The sequence below is a fragment of the Notolabrus celidotus genome, chromosome 23, assembly GCF_009762535.1.
Source record: "Notolabrus celidotus isolate fNotCel1 chromosome 23, fNotCel1.pri, whole genome shotgun sequence".
In the NCBI taxonomy this organism is placed as follows: Eukaryota; Metazoa; Chordata; class Actinopteri; order Labriformes; family Labridae; genus Notolabrus; species Notolabrus celidotus.
The window spans coordinates 6201206-6225823 of record NC_048294.1 but is presented as its reverse complement, the minus strand read 5'-3'; the positions used below and the strand labels follow the sequence as shown (position 1 = coordinate 6225823).

General features: G+C 38.8%; 5 protein-coding genes and 1 long non-coding RNA gene across 6 annotated transcripts; 1 reads left to right on the top strand and 5 right to left on the bottom strand.

Moving 5' to 3' along the window:
* The first annotated feature begins 3554 nt into the window (after positions 1-3554).
* LOC117807423 lies at positions 3555-6953 on the top strand. The gene is made up of 3 exons (XR_004629966.1): positions 3555-3921; positions 5899-6085; positions 6192-6953. It is a non-coding gene; the product is annotated as an uncharacterized LOC117807423 (long non-coding RNA).
* A 2354-nt stretch (positions 6954-9307) lies between these two features.
* On the bottom strand, positions 9308-10716 carry LOC117807530 (complement C1q-like protein 4). Its single transcript, XM_034676850.1, has 3 exons — positions 10210-10716; positions 9906-10046; positions 9308-9688 (listed from the first exon to the last, which is right to left on the bottom strand). Exons 1-3 carry the CDS (start codon positions 10412-10414, stop codon positions 9408-9410), a joined length of 627 nt encoding a protein of 208 aa, XP_034532741.1. The 5' UTR covers positions 10415-10716; the 3' UTR covers positions 9308-9407.
* Positions 10717-12219: 1503 nt separating this feature from the next.
* LOC117807489 (complement C1q subcomponent subunit C-like) lies at positions 12220-15112 on the bottom strand. The gene is made up of 3 exons (XM_034676802.1): positions 14773-15112; positions 14447-14569; positions 12220-13150 (listed from the first exon to the last, which is right to left on the bottom strand). Exons 1-3 carry the CDS (start codon positions 15095-15097, stop codon positions 12873-12875), a joined length of 726 nt encoding a protein of 241 aa, XP_034532693.1. The 5' UTR covers positions 15098-15112; the 3' UTR covers positions 12220-12872.
* A 729-nt stretch (positions 15113-15841) lies between these two features.
* Positions 15842-17348, bottom strand: LOC117807490 (complement C1q-like protein 4). The gene is made up of 3 exons (XM_034676803.1): positions 17003-17348; positions 16769-16897; positions 15842-16496 (listed from the first exon to the last, which is right to left on the bottom strand). The coding sequence occupies exons 1-3, from the start codon at positions 17097-17099 to the stop codon at positions 16213-16215; spliced, it is 510 nt and encodes a 169-aa protein (XP_034532694.1). The 5' UTR covers positions 17100-17348; the 3' UTR covers positions 15842-16212.
* Positions 17349-19107: 1759 nt separating this feature from the next.
* On the bottom strand, positions 19108-19769 carry LOC117807777 (caprin-2-like). The gene is made up of 2 exons (XM_034677182.1): positions 19757-19769; positions 19108-19655 (listed from the first exon to the last, which is right to left on the bottom strand). Exons 1-2 carry the CDS (start codon positions 19767-19769, stop codon positions 19360-19362), a joined length of 309 nt encoding a protein of 102 aa, XP_034533073.1. The 3' UTR covers positions 19108-19359.
* A 2604-nt stretch (positions 19770-22373) lies between these two features.
* LOC117807568 (complement C1q-like protein 4) lies at positions 22374-23529 on the bottom strand. Its single transcript, XM_034676897.1, has 3 exons — positions 23336-23529; positions 23102-23230; positions 22374-22826 (listed from the first exon to the last, which is right to left on the bottom strand). The coding sequence occupies exons 1-3, from the start codon at positions 23430-23432 to the stop codon at positions 22531-22533; spliced, it is 522 nt and encodes a 173-aa protein (XP_034532788.1). The 5' UTR covers positions 23433-23529; the 3' UTR covers positions 22374-22530.
* Positions 23530-24618: the final 1089 nt, after the last annotated feature.

Sequence of the window (24618 nt, the reverse complement as noted above, 5' to 3'; positions counted from 1 at the left end):
CCCTAACACAACTCTAACCCTCACCCCAACACTGACCCCATCCCTAACCCTAATATAACTCTAACCCTATCTCTAATCCCCAAACCTAAACCCTGGACCCCAACCTAACCCTAACCTGACCATAACTTGTCTACTGATAGGGTGCTATATTAACATGAATAACTTGATATACTGTAAATGACACTCGTCAGTCTCACATTGACCCCTGATACATACCTAACTTCTGTTTCATGGTTGTGTAAAAAAAAAAGACAAAAGAAACAGAAGTTCAGACATATCAGAGGCATCAAAAACCAACCTGTTGCAACACATTTCACACCCAAGCACGCCCCAAAAAAAACCTTCCTTATTCCCCAGAAAACGTTTGGTTTTGTCAACACATTCACATTATTTAATACGGCAATACTGAATTTGGTTGTAAGTTTTTTTGGACACACGTGATTGGTTGTTGAGAAATGTTATCCAGACAGGAGGTTTAAAAGGGGGAGAAACATCCTGAACATCTATGAGACTCAACCATCACTTGGTTTGGATCCTCTCCTGACGAGACTTCTACTGAGACAGGTGAGAAGTATCTTCATTTTTTAAATCTTCATGCTACTTTCCTACATTTTGACAATTTATTACAAAAATTGGACATGCCATTTTTTGGCTCTTCTTTTTTAAAATACTGAATATACTTGCAAAAAGACTGCCACTACAGATTGTCAGGATGAAGACCACTGACGAGCACTGAAATATGTAGTATTCAGCTAACAACCAAGAGCATGTTAGAAAAACAATCCACATTTTTATAATTTAAAACTTGGCAATTTATTTTAAATGAAAATACAAAAATGGACAATGGGATAAAGAAAGGAAAATAATAAAAAACTTATCAAAAGAGTAAAATTAAACTCTACAGGATGTGCTTGGTAGCAACCTTCAAACAGATTAAACAAAAACAATGCTCATAAAAAACTACAGCTCGGTTTATATTGAACAAAAGTCAATTACAAGAACATTCATTCATTTGTTAATCAACCCAAAAAGTGGCTAAGTGCTGATTTTAGATAATGTGTGTAAACAACAAAAAAAAATTTATGTTGCATTGATTAAATTCCTCTGCTCTGAGAGTAAAAAACAAAGGTTTATTCTTTATCTCTCTTTAGACAAAATGAAGGTTGTTCTCCTGACTGCCGTCATAGTCACCCTGACTCTTCTTCACGAGGGCCAAGGAGTCCCTCCGATGTTAGAGCCCTGCAAGCAGATGGCTAGCATGCAATCATACACCGTTTTTGCCAAACGACACATCATTTCAGGTAGCTTCGACAAGAACTCTTTGGTGGAGTGGGCAAGGTGAGCTTAAAGATTACATCAACAATATCTTTATAGAAAAGAAAATTATTCTTGTCTTCGTTTCAGTTTTAACATTTAAAATTGAAATATTGATTTCATTTCACAGGTACCTTCAACTCAACAACCTCTGCGGCAGAGAACCCACACAATCCTTCATTGACGCCAAAGCAAAGGATGTCCAGAAGATCTGTTCCTACTCTGGCCGGCTTGTGAAAAGTGCTCCTCCGAGTCAGGGTGATTTCTGCATCAGTGCTTCAATGATGACGGTCTATCGCGTCAAATCTGACACTCGTTGCAATGTTTCAGATGCAATACCTGTCAGTCAGTATGTGGTCGTTAGATGTGCTGCGGTTAATAGAACCTGCCGGCCGATCCATTATGAAGCTTACAGAAACCAAATGCCGGACAAAGAACATTGCACTCCTCCAAAGTTGGGGTAGGATTAGAGCAAAATTCTCTCCAACTGTCAGGCTGATGATTTCCTGACATCTAAAGAACATATCAAGCTTTGCTTAATGAATGATTCTAGCTAATACAGCATGAATAAATACTGATATGCCTTTTGTGTGGTTTTTCAACTCGTCCTCATTTGAGCCTGTTTCAACAACATTTTACAGGATGAGCTTAATGTCAGGGAAACAAGAGATTTTAACAGCTTGGCAGCACAACTATCATGCTCAGTAGAGATAATGTAACCAAAATCAGTTCTTGATTAGATTTCTGTACTTGGACTTTTTTATTTTAAGCTGAAACTAATTTGAAACAACATTCAAGTACATGAATGAATCTTCTCATGATTTCTATCAGTTTGCAATGTGTTGATTATCTGTTTGCTTTGCATACCACAAAAATAAATGCCTGAAACCTGCGTCAGTGAGTGTTTTTAATTCCCATCAGAACCAGATCACCTGCACATTTTGAATGTAGGTTTCAGTGATGTGACCTGCTGGTTTTTGAGGAGGCATTTTGAAGCCCTACGATGGCGGTTGCTGAGTTGGAAATGACACCTCCACACAATAGGCTGTTTCACATATCCATGGCATGGGATACATTTCACATACATCCTGGTAACCCACCTTATGAGAACCTTTGAAAAAGTCTTGAAAGTTGACTGGATGAATGTTCAGTCTGTCATGTTCGTTGAGGGCAAATCAGAGGAACAAAACCCTATGACTAAAAAAGATTTTAAAATTAACGGCAAATACTTCCTACAAGTCTGTGGGTGCGCTATGGGGAGGAAATATTCCCCCTCATATGCAGAAATCTATCTTGCAGACTGGGAACAAGCAGCATTTGCACAAATCAGCCCTCTCCCCCTTCTCTATCTGGTCCGGTTACTTGGCATCCTTCCTCACCTTTGTCCATACTCTTAATAATCATCATCCTAAAATCAAACTAAAACACACTGTATCCACTGACAATTTGACCATTTTGGACACTTCTGTCTTTTTCCACAACGTGACAGCGCAAACGAAATAATGGGCAACCAAAGTCTTTTTTTTAAAGAAATGTATCACCAAGCCTTGCTCCATAAAAACAGTTACCAACTTAGGTAACTACTTATCTACTAACTTCAGAGTCAATTCAAACAGTGGAGTTTAAAGTGTCCTGACCTTTGATATGTCTTTAAGAGCCTTGTTCAGCTTGGTCACTTCACAGAGTTTGAAGTGCAATTCAATCCGTTTGTCTTGCAGATCTTTGATTTGCTCACATTCAGGCGTAGGAATAAAGCAGAATTCAAGTTTTGCTATATGCAATATGTTTGTGGATTTCAGTGACCATCAGTAACATGTACCTTTAAATGACATTTTCATACTGACGTCATAATTCCATGTCTTTCCAAACCCAACACGGTCTCAACAGATGTGTGTCTAACATGAGTCTGGTTCTGCTGGAGGTTTCTGCCTGTTAAAGGAAGTTTGTCCTTGCCACTGTAACTTGCTAAATGCTGTAAAGTGCTCTGCTCATGGTGGATTAAAATGAGATCCTGTCTGTAAGATGGGACTGGATCTTATCCTGTCTTGATGTTGGGTCTAGACTTGCTAGAGTCTTGAGGTAACATTTGTTTGGATTTGGCACTATATAAATAAAGTTTCATTGATTGATAATTAAATAGTATCCAGGCTTTAACATATTCTCTTCTGTATATGTTTAAACTTAACTGTGCAGTTTTGTGCATCACTTCACATGAAGCCTTTGCTGGTGTTATTTTTGGAGCTTCTTTTAGCGTCAGGTCTCACCCACAGTGACAAAGCCCTGGCACTTCACAAGTACAACCGCATCTCTTGGTGGAGCACTTCCTCTTACACAGAACTTAAAGTTGTTTGTTGCAGCAATAAAAAACGTCCCTCTAACTTATAAGTAATTATCACAGACATATATAGTAAAAATTGAAGGCTGAAGCTGTGATTGGTTGTGTACGTCTTTACTCTGCTCTAATCTGATTGGCTGTGGTCAAATATTCACGACACAAGGGAAGGCTGTTTGTGAGATATAAGAAGACACTAATACGTCCGTTGGTATCGAACCCTTCCAGACGAACAGAGCACACTTCACAGGACGGAGGTCAACTATTGAGAGAAGGTGAGAAAATACTGTCTCTTTGATATTTAATACAGTTTTTCTTAAATGGCATGAAGAATCTTTAAAGCAACTCATACAATGCCTGTGAAAAAACTCATTGGAAGTCATGCATAAACCACAGGTGAAAATATGTACAAGGTATCTGCTTTAAATTTTGTCCTGTGAGTCCATCAATTAAGCTCTCTTCCAACTTTTTGAATAAACTTTAAAATAAGACTATTTAGGTACTTTAGAGTCAGTTTGGCGCATAAAGACGTCAGGTAAGAGATTATAATGAACTATAATAAAATTAGCTCCTCTAGATTCGATTTTGGAAATACATTTTGCTGAGAATCATTGAAAGGATTTACTCCTTATAATCTTGAAGACTTTCTTTAGTTGACAACGTTAACAAAAAAGTCACAGTTTGGTTTAAAAGTGTAAAAAATATCCTTGATTACGTTGCGAAAGAACAAAGTCTGGGTTCAAGTAAACTTGTTACACAAGCAGATGTGTCTTTTCAAACAGGTACAGTATATTCCCATGCAAAATGAAAACAATCAGGGTTATTCAATTTCTTTAAACAGGAAATTGGCGCAGCATTATTAACTTCAGACCACTGTTCTTGCGTTCACAAATTTATAAAGCCTTAGATTAATTCAGGGTTCCCACGCATCCTGGAAAACCTGGAAAACCTGGAAAACAATTGACCATTTTTCCAGTACTGGAAAACACCTGGAAAATGGGAAAAAAGTAAAAAGTCCTGGAAAATCACAGTTTGTCCTGGAAAATGTTTCCAACATGACTGTGTGCGACCTGACGAGGTTAAAAAAAACACATCCCCATTCAACATTTGTGGCCATTTTTGTCATTCAGATCTATTTAGGTCAATTAATGCACTGATTATTATTATTTATTTATTTCAGTAAGGCAGCTTCCAGAGTCCTTTGCTGGCTCTTTAGTTTTTTTTTTTTAGCTCATTTTATATTTTTTGAGCAAAGAGAAAGGTGAGATGAGAGTTGGCCATCATTGTTACTTGGTTGCACTAATAAAGTGCTGTACATCTGTGGTTGCATTATTCTATAATCAGTTTACCATCATTTTTAAGCAGGTAAGAGATGATTTCATGGATAGCCATAGACTTCATGTCTTTCAATGTAGACTTCCACTGAGAGGAACATATTACACTACTTAGGAACTAAATTAGGAACTCAATTTAGACTGTCATACCAGCTTGATCATCACTGAAAATGTCCTGGAAAATGATCTCTGGAAAAGAGATGTTAATTGTTCACACGGGTTGTTTTAGAGAAAATCATTTAAGTGGGAGTCGGTTTGACTTTTCAACAAATTGGTCTAAAGCTTAAGAACAGAAGAAACTACTACAGCAATACAAGGTAAGAAATATACAACTGGGGTATTCACTGATATGTAAAAAAAAAAAAAATTGGTATACATTTTGACAATTTATTACAAAAATTGGACATGCCATTTTTTGGCTCTTCTTTTTTAAAATACTGAATATACTTGCAAAAAGACTGCCACTACAGATTGTCAGGATGAAGACCACTGACGAGCACTGAAATATGTAGTATTCAGCTAACAACCAAGAGCATGTTAGAAAAACAATCCACATTTTTATAATTTAAAACTTGGCAATTTATTTTAAATGAAAATACAAAAATGGACAATGGGATAAAGAAAGGAAAATAATAAAAAACTTATCAAAAGAGTAAAATTAAACTCTACAGGATGTGCTTGGTAGCAACCTTCAAACAGATTAAACAAAAACAATGCTCATAAAAAACTACAGCTCGGTTTATATTGAACAAAAGTCAATTACAAGAACATTCATTCATTTGTTAATCAACCCAAAAAGTGGCTAAGTGCTGATTTTAGATAATGTGTGTAAACAACAAAAAAAATTTTATGTTGCATTGATTAAATTCCTCTGCTCTGAGAGTAAAAAACAAAGGTTTATTCTTTATCTCTCTTTAGACAAAATGAAGGTTGTTCTCCTGACTGCCGTCATAGTCACCCTGACTCTTCTTCACGAGGGCCAAGGAGTCCCTCCGATGTTAGAGCCCTGCAAGCAGATGGCTAGCATGCAATCATACACCGTTTTTGCCAAATGACACATCATCTCAGGTAGCTTCGACAGGAACTCTTTGGTGGAGTGGGCAAGGTGAGCTTAAAGATTACATCAACAATATCTTTATAGAAAAGAAAATTATTCTTGTCTTCGTTTCAGTTTTAACATTTAAAATTGAAATATTGATTTCATTACACAGGTACCTTCAACTCAACAACCTCTGCGGCAGAGAACCCACACAATCCTTCATTGACGCCAAAGCAAAGGATGTCCAGAAGATCTGTTCCTACTCTGGCCGGCTTGTGAAAAGTGCTCCTCCGAGTCAGGGTGATTTCTGCATCAGTGCTTCAATGATGACGGTCTATCGCGTCAAATCTGACACTCGTTGCAATGTTTCAGATGCAATACCTGTCAGTCAGTATGTGGTCGTTAGATGTGCTGCGGTTAATAGAACCTGCCGGCCGATCCATTATGAAGCTTACAGAAACCAAATGCCGGACAAAGAACATTGCACTTCTCCACAGTAGGGGTAGGATTAGAGCAAAATTCTCTCCAACTGTCAGGCTGATGATTTCCTGACATCTAAAGAACATATCAAGCTTTGCTTAATGAATGATTCTAGCTAATACAGCATGAATAAATACTGATATGCCTTTTGTGTGGTTTTTCAACTCGTCCTCATTTGAGCCTGTTTCAACAACATTTTACAGGATGAGCTTAATGTCAGGGAAACAAGAGATTTTAACAGCTTGGCAGCACAACTATCATGCTCAGTAGAGATAATGTAACCAAAATCAGTTCTTGATTAGATTTCTGTACTTGGACTTTTTTATTTTAAGCTGAAACTAATTTGAAACAACATTCAAGTACATGAATGAATCTTCTCATGATTTCTATCAGTTTGCAATGTGTTGATTATCTGTTTGCTTTGCATACCACAAAAATAAATGCCTGAAACCTGCGTCAGTGAGTGTTTTTAATTCCCATCAGAACCAGATCACCTGCACATTTTGAATGTAGGTTTCAGTGATGTGACCTGCTGGTTTTTGAGGAGGCATTTTGAAGCCCTACGATGGCGGTTGCTGAGTTGGAAATGACACCTCCACACAATAGGCTGTTTCACATATCCATGGCATGGGATACATTTCACATACATCCTGGTAACCCACCTTATGAGAACCTTTGAAAAAGTCTTGAAAGTTGACTGGATGAATGTTCAGTCTGTCATGTTCGTTGAGGGCAAATCAGAGGAACAAAACCCTATGACTAAAAAAAGATTTTAAAATTAACGGCAAATACTTCCTACAAGTCTGTGGGTGCGCTATGGGGAGGAAATATTCCCCCTCATATGCAGAAATCTATCTTGCAGACTGGGAACAAGCAGCATTTGCACAAATCAGCCCTCTCCCCCTTCTCTATCTGGTCCGGTTACTTGGCATCCTTCCTCACCTTTGTCCATACTCTTAATAATCATCATCCTAAAATCAAACTAAAACACACTGTATCCACTGACAATTTGACCATTTTGGACACTTCTGTCTTTTTCCACAACGTGACAGCGCAAACGAAATAATGGGCAACCAAAGTCTTTTTTTTAAAGAAGTGTATCGCCAAGCCTTGCTCCATAAAAACAGTTACCAACTTAGGTAACTACTTATCTACTAACTTCAGAGTCAATTCAAACAGTGGAGTTTAAAGTGTCCTGACCTTTGATATGTCTTTAAGAGCCTTGTTCAGCTTGGTCACTTCACAGAGTTTGAAGTGCAATTCAATCCGTTTGTAATTCCATGTCTTTCCAAACCCAACACGGTCTCAGCAGATGTGTGTCTAACATGAGTCTGGTCCTGCTGGAGGTTTCTGCCTGTTAAAGGAAGTTTGTCCTTGCCACTGTAACTTGCTAAATGCTGCAAAGTCCTCTGCTCATGGTGGATTAAGATGAGATCAGACTGAGTCCTGTCTGTAAGATGGGACTGGATCTCATCCTGTCTTGATGTTGGGGGTAGACCTGCTATGTTTGTAAAGAGTCTTGAGGTAACATTTGTTTGGATTTGGCACTGTATAAATAAAGTTTCATTGATTGATAATTAAATAGTTTCCAGGCTTTAACATATCCCGTTCTTTATATGTTTAAACTTAACTGTGCAGTTTTGTGCATCACTGCACATGAAGCCTTTGCTGGTGTTACTTTTGGAGAAGAAAAACTAACAAAATTAAATTCTTGTCAGTTCTCAACATTGTCGGTATCAAAGTCAACAAATAACAGAGAATGTGTTCAAATATGAACAAAAAATAAATAAACCTGGCTGTGACTGTACTAAAAGAAATTGCTCTTGAAGACCTCAGAGTGATTCTCAATGCAATATTTGGGGTGTCTGAATTTTTTTTCCACCACTGTATTTATAAAGCGCTTTTCATACAATGACATTGTAACACAAAGTGCTGTAAGTTAAAACAACTTAAAATAGAATAAATTAAATATATAATAATACAAATAAAAACACCCCACCGACCCCAAACCCACCCCACAATCCTAAGGTTAAGAACACAATTTCTGCAATAATAATAATAATAATAATAATAGTAATAATAATATTAAAAATAAAAAAATTGAAAATGAAAAATGAGTTGCTGAACGAACTGAGGAAACACTTTCATGATATATTAATGAGGAAACACTGGTAGTAAAATAAGATGTTAAAACTCAACGCAGCAAATTAAACTCACCAAAATAAAATAAATTTAGATAGAATAAATTAGATAATAAAACACTAAAAAATTAAACCTGTAAAATAAACTAAGATGCTATACTTAAAAAAGGGACTTAAATTTGAACTAGATAATAATTAAAGTAAGGTGAAATAAAACTATTAGAAAAATAATCTAAACAGGTTAGAAGTCATGAAAGTAAATTACGCCAAGCTCGTAATGCTGATGTGCATAAAATACATAATGACAAGACTGTTCTCGAAGTCTCAAAGCACGTTTGTGTGCGACTTAATAGTGACTCAAGTCCTAGTCCCAAACTCTGGTCCCCATCTCTGGTAAAGGATTCAGGTTTTCTAAAGAAGTGCATATGACTGTGCAGTAAATAAGCAGCTTTGCCTCTAATTTTGCAGAATCTCAAATAAACATTGTAAAAAATGATTAAAAAAAATCAAGAAATGAAGTTGTGTTGTGCATCTGTATGGATGAAATAACCCAACAAAGACAAACACGATGAAAAATCATGTGGAAGTTAAGTTTATTTGAAGAGTGATGCCAAAGGAAAGGATATGTGAACATGGTTTAACCTCTTGGGTTAACCTCAGTATCTTGTTGAAGTGATGGATATTTCTCCAGGTATTTATTCAAGCTCAACATCCTCCTGGTTTATCACATTTAAAATAAAGTAGTAGCGTTAATCAATCCACCAATTTTACATCTGAGTGACCAAAAACCCACTGAAGGTTGTGTGGAAGTCAGATCCCCACACATGACATTTTTCAAGCAGCATCACATACACCTGGTCTCCTTGCTGCAGCTGCAGGAACACTGCGTTTCCTCCATTATCAGCCGTGTCGGTGTCAGATCGATGATCATGGGTCACGATCACCAGATCGGAGTTCTTGTACAAATACAGTTGAGCCTCATGGCTTCCTCCAGCATGAAAGAACATGGTGAAGTAATAAACGCCTGCAACAGGTGCAGTGAAGGTACCTGTGGAAACAACAGGGTGTTCACAATCATCAGTGGTCCTCAACACTTTCATATCTTTCAGAGTTTGAGATCTGATTTGAGTAAAACAAGAATGTCATGAAGTCCTTTTTGTCTCTCTCACAGGGCGAACACGTCCTGTGGTCGGCTGTGTCTTTGTGAGGGTTACTCTTTATAAAACTGATCTCAAAGACACCATGTAGTTAATCATGAGTATTACCTGTGGCTGCATTGTAGGCGTTGCCGATGTTTGTGAACACTTTTTCGTACGTTAAAATTGTGTTGGTGTTGAAAGGGCCAACAGTCCTGCTTTGTCCTCCTTCTCCTCCCACTGCAGCGCTGAATATCACCTTGGTTGTTTCTGTGTTGAAGGAAACATCATGAAGACATTACTCATGTTATACTGATTAAAGCCCTCTGGAAACCATGTGAACTGTGTGTCTGAACACATCACTTTTATCTCTTGACTTCTTCTGTTGTTATTATTCTGCTTCTCCTCATTTGCATGCTCTAACACACTTTACCTCTGTTCTTCAGCTCCACAATCTGGTTTTCACTGTCCTTCACTTTGGTCTCCAAAGCTTGGAGTTTCTCTGTCATGGCATCAAACTCTCTTATGCGCTCACACAGGTTGGTAAAGCATGGTAATAGTCTAAAAGCAATAGCCTCATCCTGCGCCAAAGCCAAGCCGGAAAACAGCAGAACACACAACACCGTGGTGAATTTCATCGTTCAGGTTGGTTTGAAGATGAGTCTCTCAATGATGTGATCCACAGCTTCTCTTTCTTTTATAGGTGATCTGTTAATTTTTAACTTCCCTTCCTAATCAATGCTAATATTTAACAAGAAAACAGAATGAAGCCCATTTACTGGCACTTAGTTAAACTTTGATATCCCAGAGTCAAGAAGGCCTATTGTAGGATGATGCAACAGAATGATAAACATGCCCCTGTTCCTACTTTTGGGAAACATGTTGCAGTGGTCAAATTTAAAATGTGCATCATATTTTTCATACAACAATAACATTTCTCAGTTTCAACATTTAAGAACCCAGGAGTTCAGTTTCTGGAGTTCTGAAAGTGAAATGCTGTCATGATGTGTCAAATGTTTTCAACAGGTGACCAGCTGGTTAAATTGATAATGGACTGGACTCCTCTACAACCTGTAATACATGCAGAATGTGGTTTGGCATTGTCTTGCTGAAACATGTAAGGTCTTCCCTGTAAAAGGCATTGTCTGAAAGGCAGCACAACATCTGTATGTACAGTTCAGCATTAATGGAGCCTGCAATTAATGGAGCCTGCAACTCCAACTCCACGTGGAGTTGGAGTCATTTCACTTCATTTGATATTATACAATATAAGTTATATATAATATTTTATTACTTATAAAATTTGTATTAACAACAATACCACTAATTTACAAGGTTTTATAACCAAAAACATATTTTTCCAAAATTGAAAGACAGAATAAGGAGTGCTGGTGGCCTAGCGGTCTAAGTGCCCCACATACAGAGGCTATAGTCCTCATCTCAGAGGTCGTAGGTTCGATTCCAGCCTTGACCATTTACTGCATGTCCTCCTCCTCTCTCTGCTCTGCACATTTTCTGTCTCTCTTCAGCTGTCCTATCATAAAGGCAAAAATGCCCAAAAAATGTTTTTTAAAAAAAGAAAGAAAGAAAGAAAGAAAGAAAGAATGAAAGACAAAATAAGCTGTTTTAAGTATTTAATACATTCGCAGAGAACTACAACATAATCAGATTCAGATTAGGAGAACTGTATTAATCCCAGAGGGCAATTCTTTTTGCAGTGTACCAGCTTGTCGATAAACAACACAAACATTAGTAAACAGACAAACAACACTCAACAGTCAACATGTCAGTGACAACAACAGTGCAAGAAGGGACTTGTCATAAAGAGTAAAAGAATAAATTAACCCTCCTGTTATGTTGCGGGTCAAATTGACCCTTTTTAAAGTTAAAAAATCCCCCCAAAAATGTGTCCAAAGTATTTTTTTTCGGTATGAAACTTCTTCTGCTTGGCTTAATAGGTGAAACCAACATATAAAATGAAATGGTTGATTTCACACATTTGCAACCCCCCCTTCTGCATGTTTATAGAGATACTGTGTGGGTCAATTTGACCCGGCAGTCAAAGTGGAGGCCAGAAGGAGTCAGAAGTGTGAAATACTAGTTGTTTCTTTGCAACTGTGTGACATATTTCACCCCAATCCCGTACACACACACACACACACACACACACACACACACACACACACACACACACACACACACACACACACTTTAAACATGAATTTTCATTCAAAACGAGTGAGATATCTTCATTAAAGCATGATCTATTAGAATTAAAGAACACCATTGCACTAAATATTGATGTAAATGGTTAGTAATGGAGTTAATAATTAGATTTTAAAAATGTTTATTGGGAATATTTGGGGTTCTGACACTTTTGGATAATTAAATATGCCCCGTGTTAAACTGACCCAGGAACATTATTGCTGTTCCTGAGAAACGAACATAACAGGAGGGTTAAAATATACAAGAATTTGAGTATCTGTTTGTTTTCTAAGAGGAGTGAGATAGCGCCCTCCTGAGGGCATTAGAGAGAACTCCTTGGCGAGGATGTGTCCAGGTTGGCTTATTATCCCTCTGGCTTTATTGGTGACACTGTTCCTCCATCTTGCTGCTGTACACCAATAATTTTAGAGCAGACTTTAACAATACTGTTCAGACTGTTCTTGTCTTTCTTGTCTAGGAATACAGTTTAACCTACAGAAGCGATCACACTTAACGGATAATTTGGGGTTAAATTCTATTCTGCTGACAATCACTCACATTTAATTCCAGTTATTATTAAAAATGACTATATACAAATATTTTGTATTCTTGCTAATGGTTTCGTTTTTACTTTTATGAGTCATACAGAGGCATCAGCATTCAATTCAGTCTCTTTCATAACCAGTTAAACCTTTTCATAGTACAAACTTTTACACAAAAAGCACAGATGTGGTTTGCATTGCTCACTTGAATTCATTCAAATTTTCTCATCACTTTTCTGCATGGCTTTTTTTAATCAGACCATATGGTAACACATGTAATTTTGACAAACATAGAATATTCTGACTTTACCGTGAGGACTCTTTTTCTGAGTATTCACTGCATCTGTTCTCATTTCTCCACCAGGAAACCACTGAAGGTCGTGTGGTAGCCGGAGCAATACACGTATGAGTTTTTCAGCATACGCACGTAGACTCGGTCGCCTGCCTGCAGCTGCAGGGACACAGCGTTTCCTCCGTTATGAGCGGTCTCGTGGACGGCCCTGTGGTCCTGGGTCTGCACTATGCGCTGGTTGTTCTTGTAGAGAAACAGAATCGTCTCATGTTGTCCTCCAGCATGGTGGAAGAAGGTGAAGAAATACACTCCAGCCACAGGTGCAGTGAAGGTACCTGTGAGAACAAGAGAGTGACGGCTTCATTCTTTTTTCATTGTTTTCAGAAGAATTATAAAAATCACAATTATAAAATCACAAGTGTTACTCTTACCTTACCCTAACCCATAATCCTGATCCTAACCCTAAACCCTAAACCCTAAACCAAACTATTAACCCTAACCCTTAACCATGAACAAAACCCTAACCCCTGACCTTTACCCTAACCTGATCACTGACCCCTAAACCTGACCCTAATCCAATCACTAACCCCTAACCCCTAAACCCTGACCCTGAACCTTGACCCTAACCCAATCACTAACCCCTAAATCCTGACCCTAACCCTTAACCCTGACCCTAAACCTTGACCCTAACCCAATCACTAAACCCTAAACCCTGACCCTAACCCCTTGTCCTTAACCCTAATCCTAACCCCTGAACCTAACCTTAAACCTAAACCCAATCACTAACCCCTAACCCCTAACCCAAACCTTGACCCTAACCCAATCACTAACCCCTAAACCCTGACCCTAACCCTTAACCCTGACCCTAGATCTAACCGAAACCCTAAACCCTGACCCTAACCCCTTGTCCTTAACCCTAATCCTAACCCCTGAACCTAACCTTAAACCTAAACCCTGACCCTAACCAAATCACTAACCCCTAAACCCTGACCCTAGCCCTAAACCCTGACCCTAGCCCTAAACCCTGACCCTAACCCTTAACCTTGTCCCTAACCCCTTGTCCTTAACCCTAATCCTAACCCCTGACCCTAACCCATAACCCAATCATTAACCCCTACACCCTGACCCTAACCACTGACCCTAGCCTGAACCCTGACCCTAACTCTAACCGTAACCCTTGACCCTAGATCTAACCGTAACCCTAAACCCTGACCCTAACCCCTGACCCCAACCCTAAACCCTGACCCTAACCCCTGACCCCAACCCTAAACCCTGACCCTAACTCTAGCCCTAACCCTTGACCCTAGATCTAACTGTAACCCTAAACCCTGACCCTAACTCTAACCCTAAAACCTGTATTCCTGATCCTAAACCCTAATCCCTGACCCTAACCTCAAACCCTAACCCCTTAACCATTACCCTTACCCCGACAATAACCCTAGCCCTAATGCTAAACCTTAACCCTAAAGCTAGCCTTTACTGCAGAGTGTGTCTACTACGGCAGCCGACAGCCACATCTACATTTAATCCCTTAGCATCCCAATACTTGAACTTCTTACCAGCTGCTCGTACCCTTTCCTGTCCTCATATCACAGTTTCCCCTAAAGGAGTGATGTGGTTGTGGGTATTACCTGTGGCTGCATTGTAGGCATTGCCAATATTGGTAATCGCCTTGTAGAGTAAAGTCTTGTCTGTGTTGAAAGGTCCAACAGCTGTACCTCCCAACGCTGCACTGAATATCACCTTGGGTCTCTCTGTTTCAAAGAAAACATAATGAGGACATGACTTTGTGAAGCATTTATGGAAACATCTGTTAAATATTTGCTGCATTTCTCTCTCTTTGTTTTCTTTTCAAAAACTCTCTGTACTTTCACTGTATGACATTTATTTTAGAACTGTAATGCGTCGCTGAAATGCATATCAATCCCAAAGAAATGCATGAAACTATTAACTTCACCTTTGCTCTTCAGTTCTTGAATCTGGTTTTCTCCGTTTTGCAGCCTGGTTTCACAGCTTTGCAGCCTGGTTTCACTGCGCTGTAGCCTGGTTTCACTGCTCTGTAGCCTGGATTCACTATTTTGTAACCTGGCTTCCAGAGTTTGGAGTTTCTCTCCCAAGGCATCAAACTTCTTCAATCTGTCACACATGTTGGCCAAGCATGCTGGTGTTTCAAGAAAGGTATGATCATCCTGAGCCAAAGTCAAGCCGCACAACAGCAAAACACACCACAACATCGCGACTTTATTAATCCACAAGGGTTTGTAAAAGAATCCCTCAGTCATGTAGCCCTCACTGATTTGATCTGATCTGCTGCTGCACTGTTTATATCTAGTGATCCGTTAACTTTTAATGCCCCCTTATGAAATGAGGCCGATTGTGCAATAAGAAAACAGTATTATCTCTAATTACTGTTAAACTTTAACAACCCAGAGATATGTAAACAAAGATGTTCCTCTGCTCATCACTGAGCAAAGTAAAGCACTGAATATTTTCCAAATACAGCAGACAAGTACAGCGCCATTAGCCATTATTTACCTAGCACTGTAGATCACTCCTTCAATTTGGTTTCCTCCACAGGACTGTGTCGAATCGCACACTTCAAAGTAGACCTCTGCCAGATTTTGTGATGCTGTTCCCTGCTGATATCAGTCAGATTAGCTGAATCTGTATGCTTAGCTCATAGGCGGTAGGTCAAACTTGGGCGATATTTAATTCAATAAGACACAAAGTGCATATTATTATTGAAAAAGCAGATTGGAGTTGGAAGTAGAAAGCAGGAAGACACTGCAGCAGCTTAACTATGGTGTGCAAGAAGGGCCAAAAAAGGCAGACGATTGGAAACAAAATGAATGGAGTTTGATTGCATTGTTAATACTGACAGCCCTGAACTTAATATAGTAAATTATTATGATAGTCTTAAAATCAATTTGTATGTAAATTATTGAAGCACTGTATAAACCAATCAAAGGTGGAATTCTGAGGCATTGTAGTATGGGTATGGGATTTTATTTCTCACATAAAGAGGGTTCATTTCCATTTACTATTAAAAAATCACTACACAGAAATATTTAATATTCTCGCTATTGGTTTTGTTTTTGCTTCTGTAAGTCATATAGATGCATCAACATTTAATAGTTCATAATCTTTTCATAGTTCAAACTTTTACAAAAAAAAAAAGAAGAAAAATTGGACATTTCTCACTTTAATTCATTTAAACTGTATTGTCACATTTCTGTGAGGCTATTTAATCAGGTCATAAAGTATCAGGTTCATTTTGAAAGGAAAAAAACAACATTAAAATAATATTGTGACATGACACTGACATTGATCAGGACACTTTACAGTGAGGACTCATTTCCATATGATTCACTGCATCACAGGAGTGACTGCTTTCTGATCAGCCCTCACATTCCACCAGGAAGCCACTGAAGGTCGTGTGGTACCCAGAGCCGTGCACGTGTGAGTTTTTATCCATGCGCACGTAGACTTGGTCGTCCTCTAGCAGCTGCAGGAACACAGCGTTTCCCCCATTATGAGCCGTCTCGTGGACTGCTGGGTGATCCTGGGTCTGCACGATGCAATCATTGTTCTTGTAGAGGAACAGCAGTGTGCCTGGCCGTCCGCCAGCATGGTGGAAGATGGTGAAGTAATAAACTCCAGCATACGGTGCAGTGAAGACACCTGAGAGAACAAGATGTCATTGACTTTAAAGATGATTATGAAATTAAATAAACATTAATCAGTCTCAGTTGGATATTCTACAATGTTGGGCAACATTTCACTGATAGCAGCCATTGTTTGAGCTAGGATTAAACTTGTATTTAGCTTGGAGGATTGCCAGTTTTTTGCTCAATAGTGAAGAACATAGATAACTTATTTGATTCAATCATTAACAAATGAATCTGGATTCTGCAAGCCATGAAAAGTATTGATAGTCTTCCTGAAACCCTTACCGGTGAATGAATTGTAGGCATTTCCAACATTTGTGATCACTTTCTGGTAGACGAGGGTCGTCTCTGAGCCAGAAGGTCTGATGGCTCCTCTGGGACCAACCTCCGCAGTAAAAACCACAGTTTTTCTCTCTGTTCAACGCAAAGATATTCAAACCCAATTTAACACTTAAAATGACACACTGCTTAATCTATTTGTTGATTTACATCTTCAAGATAACTAATGTTTCCATTTACCTTTGCTTGTAAGAGCCGCGATCTGGTTTTCATTGTCCTTCAGCCTGGTCTCAAAAGCAGCCAGTTTTTCCTTTAAGGCCCCGAACTCGCAGCACATGTTTGCGGTGGCAGACTACAAGTGTTGGAAGACACTTTCAAGTTCTGGGGTTGTAGTTGTCTGGTCTCACAGCAGAGCACAAACAGCCTCAGGGATGGTCAGTCTCCTCTCAGTTTGAAATGGTTGGTCTAGCTGCTTTTATAGGCTTCATCTTCATCTGACCTGCGTGACACTTGTCAGATACCTCATGTAATCATTTTTCAGTTAAAGTGTAACTAAACCCCACACCATTTTTTTGGGCTGAACACTTATTTCTAAGAGTATTAAGTAGTGCTGTCAATCAATGTGGGTCTTGATCCCAGCAGTCTTTTAGAGACACTTCTCTACTGCAATGTCCTTTTTTTTAACGGCTGACAGGGTACATGGTGAAATATTTGCTCAGGTTTCACATCACATTAGAACCTACAACTCAAGGGGAACTTGAAATTGTGCTGTTTCAACATGTTGTGTGACCTTTACCTGTTCCATATGTTACCTCTCTCTCTCTCTCTCTCTCTCTCTCTCTCTCTCTCTCTCTCTCTCTCTCTCTCTCTCTCTCTTTGAATTTAAAAGTAAAAAAGGTTGACTTTTCGAGGATAGTGCATGACCCCTATAGATGTTCAGTTTACAGTTTTCAGTAATTCTAAACAACCTCAGCTGGGCTAATGTGTAGTCCCCACTTTGATCTTTCTTAAACTTTGCAAATCAAAGCACTGAGAGAAAATCAGTTAAAAAAATAGGTCATCAAGGACCTTTCATCTGGGGCCCCATCAAATTATTTTGAAACCAGCAAAGAAAAGTGAAAGTATTTACTGATCCTGCACATGCAAGGTTAGAACAAAAACATCTGATTGGCTGAGGAGGTTGTATGGTGGAAGTGTTGGTTATGATAACAGCTGCTGGCCCTTTGATAAGGGGTGAAATTATGGGAACAGTAAAAATAAACCAACATTAAGCTTTGGAGGAAGTCACTCCCAACTACTCTGTTATTCCGGGAAAATTCTAATACTTCCCTAACATCCAGGGATCCCTGGTTAATGCAACAGCACTTGAACTACTCAGGATTTCCAGTTTGACTAATTTCTTCTTAATTTTTTTAAATTTAAAGTTATATTTTCGGGGCATTTTTGCCTTTATGTGATAGGACAGCTGAAGAGAGACAGGAAACATGGGGAGTAGAGAGAGGGCGAGGACATGCTTCAGACATGCTGCAACTGTTTACGGCCAGTAATTGAACCAGCGACCTCTGCGACAAGGACTATGGGTTCTGTATATGGGGCGCGCTTAAACCACTATAGGCCACTGGCGCCGCTAGTTTGATTACTTACTGTTTTTTATACAGGTCTTGTATGCTTGGTCACAACATGCCAACATGACTCCTTCTTTAAACTTGATCCTTCCACAATGTTGACTGGCCTGCAGTCTGTTGCCACCTATTTACCTAGCACTGTAGATAACTCCCTCAATTTGGTTTCCTCCACAGGACTGTGTCGAATCGCACACTTCAAAGTAGACCTCTGCCAGCTTTTGTGATGTGGTTCCCTGCTGATATCAGTCAGATTAGCTGAACCTGTATGCTTAGCTCATAGGCGGTAGGTTAAACTTGGGCGATATTTAATTCAATAAGACACAAAGTGCATATTATTATTGAAAAAGCAGATTGGAGTTGGAAGTAGAAAGCAGGAAGACTACTGCAGCAGCTTAACTATGGTGTGCAAGAAGGGCCAAAAAAGGCAGACGATTGGAAACAAATTAATGGAGTTTGATTGCATTGTTAATACTGACAGCCCTGAACTTAATATAGTAAATTATTATGATAGTCTTAAAATCAATTTGTATGTAAATTATTGAAGCACTGTATAAACCAATCAAAGGTGGAATTCTGAGGCATTGTAGTATGGGTATGGGATTTTATTTCTCACATAAAGAGGGTTCATTTCCATTTACTATTAAAAAATCACTACACAGAAATATTTAATATTCTCGCTATTGGTTTTGTTTTTGCTTCTGTAAGTCATATAGATGCATCAACATTTAATAGTTCATAATCTTTTCATAGTTCAAACTTTTACAAAAAAAAAAAAGAAGAAAAATTGGACATTTCTCACTTTAATTCATTTAAACTGTATTGTCACATTTCTGTGAGGCTATTTAATCAGGTCATAAAGTATCAGGTTCATTTTGAAAGGAAAAAAACAACATAAAAATAATATTGTGACATGACACTGACATTGATCAGGACACTTTACAGTGAGGACTCATTTCCATATGATTCACTGCATCACAGGAGTGACTGCATTCTGATCTCCACCAGGAAGCCACTGAAGGTCGTGTGGTACCCAGAGCCGTGCACGTGTGAGTTTTTATCCATGCGCACGTAGACTTGGTCGTCCTCTAGCAGCTGCAGGAACACAGCGTTTCCCCCATTATGAGCCGTCTCGTGGACTGCTGGGTGATCCTGGGTCTGCACGACGCAATCATTGTTCTTGTAGAGGAACAGCAGTGTGCCTGGCCGTCCGCCAGCATGGTGGAAGATGGTGAAGTAATAAACTCCAGCATACGGTGCAGTGAAGACACCTGAGAGAACAAGATGTCATTGACTTTAAAGATGATTATGAAATTAAATAAACATTAATCAGTCTCAGTTGGATATTCTACAATGTTGGGCAACATTTCACTGATAGCAGCCATTGTTTGAGCTAGGATTAAACTTGTATTTAGCTTGGAGGATTGCCAGTTTTTTGCTCAATAGTGAAGAACATAGATAACTTATTTGATTCAATCATTAACATTAAATGAATCTGGATTCTGCAAGCCATGAAAAGTATTGATAGTCTTCCTGAAACCCTTACCGGTGATGAATTGTAGGCATTTCCAACATTTGTGATCACTTTCTGGTAGACGAGGGTCGTCTCTGAGCCAAAAGGTCCGATCGCTCCTCTGGGACCAACCTCCGCAGTAAAAACCACAGTTTTTCTCTCTGTCCAACGCAAAGATATTCAAACCCAATTAACACTCTAAATGACACACTGCTTAATCTATTTGTTATTTACATCTTCAAGATAATCAAAGGTTCCATTTACCTTTGCTTGTAAGAGCCGTGATCTGGTTTTCATTGTCCTTCAGCCCGGTCTCAAAAGCAGCCAGTTTTTCCTTTAAGGCCCCGAACTCACAGTACATATTTGCGGTGGCAGACTACAAGTGTTGGAAGACACTTTCAAGTTCTGGGGTTGTAGTTGTCTGGTCTCACAGCAGAGCACAAACAGCCTCAGGGATGGTCAGTCTCCTCTCAGTTTCAAATGGTTGGTCTGGCTGCTTTTATAGGCTTCATCTTCATCTGACCTGCGTGACACTTGTCAGATACTTCATGTAATCATTTTTCAGTTAAAGTGTAACTAAACCCCACACCATTTTTTTGGGCTGAACACTTATTTCTAAGAGTATTAAGTAGTGCTGTCAATCAATGTGGGTCTTGATCCCAGCAGTCTTTTAGAGAAACTTCTCTACTGCAATGTCCTTTTTTTTAACGGCTGACAGGGTACATGGTGAAATATTTGCTCAGGTTTCACATCACATTAGAACCTACAACTTAAGGGGAACTTGAAATTGTGCTGTTTCAACATGTTGTGTGACCTTTACCTGTTCCATATGATACCTCTCTCTCTCTCTCTCTCTCTCTCTCTCTCTCTCTCTCTCTCTCTCTCTCTCTCTCTCTCTCTCTCTCTCTCTCTTTGAATTTAAAAGTAAAAAAGGTTGACTTTTCGAGGATAGTGCATGACCCCTATAGATGTTCAGTTTACAGTTTTCAGTAATTCTAAACAACCTCAGCTGGGCTAATGTGTAGTCCCCACTTTGATCTTTCTTAAACTTTGCAAATCAAAGCACTGAGAGAAAATCAGTTAAAAAAATAGGTCATCAAGGACCTTTCATCTGGGGCCCCATCAAATTATTTTGAAACCAGCAAAGAAAAGTGAAAGTATTTACTGATCCTGCACATGCAAGGTTAGAACAAAAACATCTGATTGGCTGAGGAGGTTGTATGGTGGAAGTGTTGGTTATGATAACAGCTGCTGGCCCTTTGATAAGGGGTGAAATTATGGGAACAGTAAAAATAAACCAACATTAAGCTTTGGAGGAAGTCACTCCCAACTACTCTGTTATTCCGGGAAAATTCTAATACTTCCCTAACATCCAGGGATCCCTGGTTAATGCAACAGCACTTGAACTACTCAGGATTTCCAGTTTGACTAATTTCTTCTTCATTTTTTTTTATTTAAAGTTATATTTTCGGGGCATTTTTGCCTTTATGTGATAGGACAGCTGAAGAGAGACAGGAAACATGGGGAGTAGAGAGAGGGCGAGGACATGCTTCAGACATGCTGCAACTGTTTACGGCCAGTAATTGAACCAGCGACCTCTGCGACAAGGACTATGGGTTCTGTATATGGGGCGCGCTTAAACCACTATAGGCCACTGGCGCCGCTAGTTTGATTACTTACTGTTTTTTATACAGGTCTTGTATGCTTGGTCACAACATGCCAACATGACTCCTTCTTTAAACTTGATCCTTCCACAATGTTGACTGGCCTGCAGTCTGTTGCCACCTATTTACCTAGCACTGTAGATAACTCCCTCAATTTGGTTTCCTCCACAGGACTGTGTCGAATCGCACACTTCAAAGTAGACCTCTGCCAGCTTTTGTGATGTGGTTCCCTGCTGATATCAGTCAGATTAGCTGAACCTGTATGCTTAGCTCATAGGCGGTAGGTTAAACTTGGGCGATATTTAATTCAATAAGACACAAAGTGCATATTATTATTGAAAAAGCAGATTGGAGTTGGAAGTAGAAAGCAGGAAGATACTGCAGCAGCTTAACTATGGTGTGCAAGAAGGGCCAAAAAAGGCAGACGATTGGAAACAAATTTAATGGAGTTTGATTGCATTGTTAATACTGACAGCCCTGAACTTAATATAGTAAATTATTATGATAGTCTTAAAATCAATTTGTATGTAAATTATTGAAGCACTGTATAAACCAATCAAAGGTGGAATTCTGAGGCATTGTAGTATGGGTATGGGATTTTATTTCTCACATAAAGAGGGTTCATTTCCATTTACTATTAAAAAATCACTACACAGAAATATTTAATATTCTCGCTATTGGTTTTGTTTTTGCTTCTGTAAGTCATATAGATGCATCAACATTTAATAGTTCATAATCTTTTCATAGTTCAAACTTTTACAAAAAAAAAAAAGAAGAAAAATTGGACATTTCTCACTTTAATTCATTTAAACTGTATTGTCACATTTCTGTGAGGCTATTTAATCAGGTCATAAAGTATCAGGTTCATTTTGAAAGGAAAAAAACAACATAAAAATAATATTGTGACATGACACTGACATTGATCAGGACACTTTACAGTGAGGACTCATTTCCATATGATTCACTGCATCACAGGAGTGACTGCATTCTGATCTCCACCAGGAAGCCACTGAAGGTCGTGTGGTACCCAGAGCCGTGCACGTGTGAGTTTTTATCCATGCGCACGTAGACTCGGTCGTCCTCCAGCAGCTGCAGGAACACAGCGTTTCCCCCGTTATGAGCCTTCTCGTGGGCTGCTGGGTGACCCTGGGCCTGCACGACGCAATCATTGTTCTTGTAGAGGAACAGCAGTGTGCCTGGCCGTCCGCCAGCATGGTAGAAGATGGTGAAGTAATAAACTCCAGCATACGGTGCAGTGAAGACACCTGAGAGAACAAGATTTCATTGACTTTAAAGATGATTATGAAATTAAATAAACATTAATCAGTCTCAGTTGGATATTCTACAATGTTGGGCAACATTTCACTGAAAGCAGCCATTGTTTGAGCTAGGATTAAACTTGTATTTAGCTTGGAGGATTGCCAGTTTTTTGCTCAATAGTGAAGAACATAGATAACTTATTTGATTCAATCATTAACATTAAATGAATCTGGATTCTGCAAGCCATGAAAAGTATTGATAGTCTTCCTGAAACCCTTACCGGTGGATGAATTGTAGGCATTTCCAACATTTGTGATCACTTTCTGGTAGACGAGGGTCGTCTCTGAGCCAAAAGGTCCGATCGCTCCTCTGGGACCAACCTCCGCAGTAAAAACCACAGTTTTTCTCTCTGTCCAACGCAAAGATATTCAAACCCAAATTAACACTCTAAATGACACACTGCTTAATCTATTTGTTAATTTACATCTTCAAGATAATCAAAGGTTCCATTTACCTTTGCTTGTAAGAGCCGTGATCTGGTTTTCATTGTCCTTCTGCCTGGTCTCCAAAGCAGCCAGTTTTTCCTTTAAGGCCCCGAACTCACAGTACATATTTGCGGTGGCAGACTACAAGTGTTGGAAGACACTTTCAAGTTCTGGGGTTGTAGTTGTCTGGTCTCACAGCAGAGCACAAACAGCCTCAGGGATGGTCAGTCTCCTCTCAGTTTGAAATGGTTGGTCTGGCTGCTTTTATAGGCTTCATCTTCATCTGACCTGCGTGACACTTGTCAGATACCTCATGTAATCATTTTTCAGTTAAAGTGTAACTAAACCCCACACCATTTTTTTGGGCTGAACACTTATTTCTAAGAGTATTAAGTAGTGCTGTCAATCAATGTGGGTCTTGATCCCAGCAGTCTTTTAGAGACACTTCTCTACTGCAATGTCCTTTTTTTTAACGGCTGACAGGGTACATGGTGAAATATTTGCTCAGGTTTCACATCACATTAGAACCTACAACTTAAGGGGAACTTGAAATTGTGCTGTTTCAACATGTTGTGTGACCTTTACCTGTTCCATATGTTACCTCTCTCTCTCTCTTTGAATTTAAAAGTAAAAAAGGTTGACTTTTCGAGGATAGTGCATGACCCCTATAGATGTTCAGTTTACAGTTTTCAGCAATTCTAAACAACCTCAGCTGGGTTAATGTGTAGTCCCCACTTTGATCTTTCTTAAACTTTGCAAATCAAAGCACTGAGAGAAAATCAGTTAAAAAAATAGGTCATCAAGGACCTTTCATCTGGGGCCCCATCAAATTATTTTGAAACCAGCAAAGAAAAGTGAAAGTATTTACTGATTTTGCACATGCAAGGTTAGAACAAAAACATCTGATTGGCTGAGGAGGTTGTATGGTGGAAGTGTTGGTTATGATAACAGCTGCTGGCCCTTTGATAAGGGGTGAAATTATGTACAGTAAAAATAAACCAACATTAACCTTTGGAGGAAGTCACTCCAAACTAGTCTGTTCTCTTAGATAATTTTCCAGACATTGTTTTAGGTTTTTGAAATTCTAACGATAATACTTATGCATGCAGCAAGTATATTTGTCTATTCCCATGTTGCTAATATAAAAAACTTGGAAAATAAAACATTGAGGGCAGATAAAAAAATTGTTTGATCAATTTGCAATACATTAATAAAATATATAATAACAATAATAAAACTAATATTTTGTTATTATAATTGTGATTATTATAATATTTGTAATGATATATTTAATTGTAAATTAATCCAACAT